This window comes from Opisthorchis viverrini, assembly GCF_000715545.1.
Source record: "Opisthorchis viverrini unplaced genomic scaffold opera_v5_602, whole genome shotgun sequence".
Classification (NCBI taxonomy): Eukaryota; Metazoa; Platyhelminthes; class Trematoda; order Opisthorchiida; family Opisthorchiidae; genus Opisthorchis; species Opisthorchis viverrini.
The window spans coordinates 12,387-19,777 of record NW_008752264.1 but is presented as its reverse complement, the minus strand read 5'-3'; the positions used below and the strand labels follow the sequence as shown (position 1 = coordinate 19,777).

The 7,391-nt window shown below is 46.7% G+C and overlaps 1 protein-coding gene across 1 annotated transcript in view; it reads left to right on the top strand.

The window, feature by feature from the left end:
* Positions 1-7,391, top strand: part of T265_11823 (hypothetical protein) — a gene marked incomplete at both ends in the record, with an annotated part of 25,948 nt that overhangs the window by 6,177 nt on the left and 12,380 nt on the right. Inside the window, 2 exons of the mRNA XM_009178600.1 lie at positions 1,326-1,762; positions 3,849-4,023. Coding sequence (XP_009176864.1) covers positions 1,326-1,762; positions 3,849-4,023 — 612 coding nt within the window. The remainder of the gene's footprint in view (positions 1-1,325; positions 1,763-3,848; positions 4,024-7,391) is intronic.

Sequence of the window (7,391 nt, the reverse complement as noted above, 5' to 3'; positions counted from 1 at the left end):
CCCCTTTTCCCCCCCCCCCCTTGAAAATCCAGGAAGACTTCTGTTAACAGGTTTGGTTATGTGGGCATACGTAAAATTCGCGATTGTGTTGTGCACGCATTATTAAGGGGTGAGCGGCGTTTCTATGATCGCTTCATTCTCAGCATCAGAAACGACCGTCATCGAAGTTAATTGACCATGTGTACAACACATCTATGACAATAGTCTAGCTTTATGGCTCTAAGGCTTCTTCATTCGGGGCGCTTAAGTGGTTTCAAACTTTCGAAATTTGGTGCTTTCTCAGCGTATCTAACTGCAACGTGTTCTCATCTAGACGATAGCGTGTAATCGACTGTTGGTGACCAACCGGTCATTGGAGACGGGGGCGAGATGTTCAACAGTTAGAGCGCGAATTTACTGACCGGAAGGTCCGTGCTTGGAGCCCGACCTCTGCCTCTCGACTTCCCCTGTCTAGGCTTGGGCAACCTGGCAGTATCCCAGCCCTCGTGCTTCCTTGGTGTGGCATGGCAGCTAGGAACCGAAAGGGTGTTACAGCTGACTGGTTATCTCTATCCTCTATCAAGGTTTGGGCAACGTGGCAGTATCCTAGCCCCCCGTGCCTTTTTCTGGTGGCACGGTACTTAGGCGCTGAAAGGGTGCTACAGCTAAAGGGAATAAGGTTGCCCGGCTGACGTCGAGAGAATCGGTTCAAACCACAAGTCAGTCCAAGCATGATGGCACAACACTGGGCGCATGCCACAGTCACTTGTTCATCGCTGCCGTTACTGACATAATCATTGACATGCCGGCATCCCACTGATAACATAGTTGCTGTCGTGATTCTCTTCATGAAATGCTTTTACCAATAGGAAAGTGAAACAAGTTTCTCTTCCAGTTTTTCTGCATTTAGCAGTTAGGTCTGGGTGCGCACAAGGTCAATCCACATGTTGCACAGGTCCACATGGTCGAGGAGGACTGGGTCTTTCCTTGAGTGACCCACGTGCTTTGCAACACTGAGGCGCGTCATGCCTCGATTTTCTTCACGTTTCCGTAGACATGCGTTCTACCATTTTTGCCGTAATCAGAAATTAAAGTTGCCATTCTAGGGGTCCGTGTAGTGTTTCTTTGCATATAGTTTTTTGCTGTTTGTGTCAAATGGCCTTGTCAGCGAAGCTGTACACAACCGCAGTTTGAAAGAATATGCGTGGCGTGGTGGCTTGCCCCATCGTCATTGCTACCGATGTATTATTTTGTTATTGAAAGTTACTCAGATAACATTTTATAAGCCGAGATTCGTATGTTCCGGACGCTTACCATCAAAACTCATTGTTTTTTTTTACTTTCAGGATTGCCTTGCTCCTTTAACAATGCAAGGTCTCCCTTCCACACCCGAATCACTGTGTATCGTGGAAATGGGTGTTGGAGAACCTTCTGGTCCTACGGATGAAAATGAAAACGAAACACTACCGGCCACAGGGATTTTGTACTTGAATATCGGCCTGATCAATGGCGTCCTCTTACGCGTTATCTTGGATCCGGTGACGGGCGAGTTGTCTGATACCCGCACACGCTACTTGGGTACTCGACCAGTCAAACTATTTCGCATTATGATGCAGGGTGGTGAGGCTGTGTTATCAGTATCAAGTCGGTCATGGTTGAGTTACGCTTACCAAAATCGTTTCCACTTGATTCCCCTTTCTTATGAGGCATTGGAGTATGCTTCTGGGTTTTCATCTGAACAGTGCCCCGAGGGCATCGTTGCAATATGTAATAACTCTTTACGGTAAGTGGCTGTGCTTTACCTTTGCCTGTGTCTGTAGTAGACTAAGTCAAAGCGAATGTGACCCAATCTCAAAATTTCAGTTTGATTTCATATGGGGCCACCTAACAGCATCAAACACTTCTCCCACTACTGGAATTCGCAGTTAACAACTAGCTAACGTCCCGCCTTGGTACGCTTACCGATACAATATTGGACTTGTTTGTGAATTGAGTTACGTATGACGGTCAAAAGAATACTGGTATCAGTGAGACAGTACTCCACTCATCGTCTTGAGCGACGAACTGAACACTTCAAAAGTTCAACTGTGGACTTGTTTGTGAATTGAGTTACGTATGACGGTCAAAAGAATACTGGTATCAGTGAGACAGTACTCCACTCATCGTCTTGAGCGACGAACTGAACACTTCAAAGAACAGTTCAACTGGTCCCTTTCAACACAACCACTGAAAGAATCCAGCGGGCCCGATTGGAACAATGAAACCATTTCGCTCTCAGCAACCGAAATCGGTCGTCAGAAATTTTGGCAGTGCCTGGCGGTCAAAGGTGTCGTTTCCAAATTTCTATCCCTTATGAGGGCACTTTATACGAACTCCCGTGGGAACGTACGCACATACGGCAAGCTCTCGTTCACCACATGCAGTGGTGTAATACAAGTCTTCCCCCTCTCACATTCACTGTTTACCTTTGTCATTAATGTGGTGCTTAAAACTTCTCTGTCTGTCTCCGAAACCTCGGGGGTCAAAATGCTATTGCGACACTCCCTCACAGGAATTGAATACGCGGACCATGTTGTTCTCCTGGTTCCAGAACCATTTTACATAGCCTAAATAACTGCCTCACGGTTTGGCATGTGGTTTACACCTGCATAGTGTAAAGTGCTTCTAAAAGACTGGGTGGGACCAAAACCCAGAACTAATGTTTGCAGACTGGTCAATCAATGGGGTGGATAAATCTGTTTACCTGGGCAGCTGTATAAGTTCCGGTGGACTGGCTAGAGGTGAGATTATTTCTCGAATCGGAAAGGCCAGGACAGATGTTGCCAACCTCCGACACCTACGGCGCTGACGTTGCGTGAGTTTGTCAGGTGGAGTTGCATTGCGGCGATTCGATTCATACTGCTTTGTGGCCCCTACGCACCGACATACGAAAGATGTCGGTGTTTGACCATCGGTTTCTCCGAAGCATTAGTTATTTCTGGTGGGAGCATCGGTTTAGTAATGCTGATGTTGGAGCGAGACGGCTCAGTAGTTAGATTTACTGACCGGAAGATTCGTAGTTCAACCCCCACCTCCGCCAGTCTAGGCTTGAGCTCCCGTGATAGGTGAATTACGCTGAATCACGCTTCATACGCTGGTTAGGACATGTACCTCACATGCCAGAAGACCGTCGGTTTCACATCGCTGTCTTCACTCAGCCCTTTGTTCAGTGGAGGCGCCCGAGAGATTGACAGTGAATATATGACCTGGCAACGAAGTATGAAAACACTAACCAGTAACCAGGGCCATAACCACCTCCCTGGATGTGTACACGGGACTGAACTCAACAATGGCGCAACGGCGCAGTAAATGACAGTCGTGCACAAAAGCTATCGTTTTCAATGCGTAGCTACCCAGTTCTCGAACTAACCAAGCATACCGTCGCCTGCAATCTATGACCCACACCTTCCCCACTTTCCGGTGATCGAAACTAGCACCTTGAGCCAATGTATCTTCGGTACACAGTTTGTAGCCGATAAATAGACTTTGACTGTAACGTATGGGCACTTTGGTGCATGCTGATGCTCTAAGGATTTGTGTGTGTGGCGATTTGCTGTTGGGGTCCAAATTAAATATCCGGGTGTGAGAAACTCAGCACAATCCTAGCGCCCCTACCTCTGGTCGCCTAGCAGCTATGCTTCACACTTTGACTTCCTTTGTTGGTTTATACAACCACTGGAAATCGATTGGCCTTGAAAGGGTCTTGTTATCTTTTCATTGATCTTATATGGATGTACGAATCGCCGAGCCTTTTTATCCATTGCTTTCTAGGTACCCAGTAAAACGTTATTTGTTGCTGTTTGCCTTATCACTCGGTGTTTTCGTTCCAGCATCATGGCTTTGGAGAAACTTGGGGCTGTTTTCAATCAGACCAGCTATCCTTTGCAATATACCCCACGAAGAATGGTTTTTCATCCCGATTCCAACATAGCATATATAATCGAAACCGACCACAACGCATACACTGACGAAGTGAAGGAATTACGCAAGCGACAAATGAGTGAGGTAAGCACAACGTCTTAGTAAACCAATCCATCTGACTGGATGCAAACCGTGGAAGCCTCATGCTACTTTAGTACTTCCCACTCAATAATTGGTTTCTTTTAGTAACTCCACACGTTTAATCTTTCGTCGGAGAATTTTTTTGACTCTGGCGTTCTCTATTCGGTCCAACCGAACTTGATTAGCAGCTTACGAAACGCCTCGGCATCTGTCGTTACGCAACGACAGTCCCATAGCCAGTTTCCTTTCATCAATATGTCTCGGGTTCAACTCATTATGTACAGTAGCGATCCTTTAGAGTCAACACCCGCAGGACTCCGAAACGTCCCTACAATGAAGTCATTTGTGTTCGCGGTTCGTTATCCTACATGGGCTGTGATACTGGCAAGGCGTCGAAACCTAGACCCGAGGACGATTAAGGCCCGAGAACAAAGCTTTCGACTCAAAAGTATATCTGTGAGGCAACGCTGGTTGGCATAGGACCGTCAGGTTAAGTTGCATTCCGGAGGATCAATTCACATTTTCTAACCTCTAACCTGGGGGACCAGAAGACTCAGTATGTCTCTGAGTGTCACACGTTCAATGGATTATGGAGGTGAGCAAACCGTCACACCACGGTGAGGTCTAGTGTCTTCGTGACGGCTTTATTTTTGGGGTTTTGTTCAGATAAATTGACATGGTTGTGCGACAGTGAAGCATCAGTGGGGTTGCTGTAAATGATTACGTGGATGACTCCAGAAGCATTCAGTTTTATTGATAGTGAATGAGTTTGCAACGCTTAGCGCTTCATTGCAGCTTCATTTTTTACCCACTTATAAACGTTGGTCTTGCTTGGGTTGTTTCAGTTAGGATAAATAAGTCAAAACGAATAGCATTTGAGCTGTTTACTTTGATGGTATTAGATTCTACGGTAACAATAATATCGGTTCAGTCCGTTTCGTTTCTGCTTACCACATCTTATTCGACCTCATTACTACTTCTTGATGCCCATCCTCGTCCAACTCTGAGCCTCATTTATATCATTCAACCGAACAAATGCTGTCTCGTTTCATTTGGCATGGTGCTCAAGATGTCGTAATATAATTTCTTGGCAGAATAAATTTCCCATGATGCTGCTTTCAACCTGTTACGGTTCGGTCACGCAGCGAGCAAACAATATGATAATGCGGATTGTGGCAATACTCTATCCCCAGCTATGTTGCTTGATACAGACTCCTAGCACGGCGAATAGTAAGAAGACGAGAACCTCGGACACAAACTTTAATAATCCAACAACACACGATCAACAGGCGATGCCCGGAGCTTCCGAACCCAAGTCAGTGGAAAGAATGGTATCCTGTACGTGGTCGGATTTAAATTTCCTTGGAGTATCAATAGGCCATTGATTTTTCATAGTTTGACCTTGAAGATGCCAGGAGTTCGCTAGCACACATAAAAACAGCGTTTTCTGGGGGATATTGATATCCCCAACAAATGCTGACGGGAAGCGAATTGGTAACCGGGTACGCACGGTAGCATAATCAGAGTCAAGTTGCGTACCCAGGTAACTGATACCCACATGGTCCAATTGTGCCCTTAACCGTCTTGCGGTTGAGGCCCTCAAGCAACTCGATCTGAGTGTTTGCTCTGGAAGTTCGTACTGGCTGGGAACAGACAATGATGTGCACACAACTAAACCACTCGCTCAACGCTATCCATGCGCTGAGCATTGACTTCAAATATACCCCTTAGTTGTGCTTCTCTCGGGCTTAGTCGTCCACATTGGGCATTCATATCATGCACCCATGTCAACGGAAGAAGGCATGAGATCTGGGATACTGCCAGGTTGCTCAAACCAAGATAGCCAGAGTTCGGATTCGGACCTCGGACCTTCCGGTCAGTAAGTTCGCGCTCTAACCGCTGAGCTATCTCGTCCATCTATAATATGCAGACGACATGCTTCTAGTCTTCGAAGAGCAGAAGGCGCAGACGCCTTTGGATAAACTAATCAAAGTCCTCCGCCCCTTAAATATGCACTTTGCATGTGTGTAAGGTCATGCTACTGGACGTGCAATCAGTAAACACACCACTTACAATCCAGGTACAGGCACTAGGGATTATGGAAACAGGAGCAGTTAAGATACTGATGTTGGATTCGAACCACGGACCTTCCGGTCCGTAAGCTGGCGCCTTTACCACTGAGCTATCTCGAGCCCATCATCATCATCATTATCAAAAACAGCAATATCAATGTTGACGCTGCTGCTTCACTGCCGTACGACCACAAGGTTCGTCTAATTATATTTAAAACCCTAGATTCAAAAGAAGAGAAAAAGAGTTGATGAGGGAGGGGACCTAGTGCTGGCCTATGTCACGCATTCTGAGGTGCGTGCACCTCCGAACGCTCAATCAGACAATCTAAAGAATCTGACAACACAAAGGCCACTGACATCGATTAACCACCATTCCTTGCAGCGTCTCCAGACAAACACAAATGGGGTCACGGGGACCCCATCATTGAAGGAGTACAACACCCAAACTCTTCGTGCTCTCTTTCACGTCTTTCTGACAAGTCCTGCGCTGTCCACCTCGTGGTCTGCTTCATTTTGAAGGAGACACGATGAACAACACTCGTCTCGGTAAACGGTTTTTCGGCATGCGTGCCACATGACCGAGCCGTCGTAGTTGGTAGTGCTTTATGTTTACCCCGCACAACCTAATACCCGTTTTGTAATCACCTCGTTACTAACGCGCTAACGCCATTCAAAACCATTCATGCTTCTGAGACATCGGGGGGGGGGCGAGATGGACAGTGGTTAGAGTGCGAATTTACTGACGGAAAGTCCGTGGTTCGAACCCGACCTCTGCCTCTCGGCTTTCCCTGTCTAGGCTTGGGCAGTATCCCAGCCCTCGCGCTTCCATCGTGTGGTATGGCAGCTAGGCACCGAAAGGGCGCTACGGCTAAACGATTCCGATTTTCTCCTGAGGCATCGCTGGTCAAAAACCTGAAAACACCTCACCACCAGTCCACAGGAGCTACGTCTCGCACCCTTAAAACAACACAGCCCTTACACGCGACCCTTAAGATCTAGTGATATGTCTGTTTGACGCCAAAGTGACGCAAATTATGAAACGTGATTCGATCCTTTGAGATTCTGGCACTGACTCCATCAGACACATTTCCGTTAGAGCTAATACAACTACCGAGGTATGTAAAATTTTCCACAATCTCCAATGGTTCTCCTTGAATTGTATGGGATATGTTGGCAAACTGCACGCTCTGAAGCATGACTTTGCACTTTGAAGGTACAAAGCACATGCCAAAAGATGGCATGATGGTGGTTACTGTGTTCAACAGGGTTTGTGCTTCTTGAAGGTCTTCGAAGAAGAGG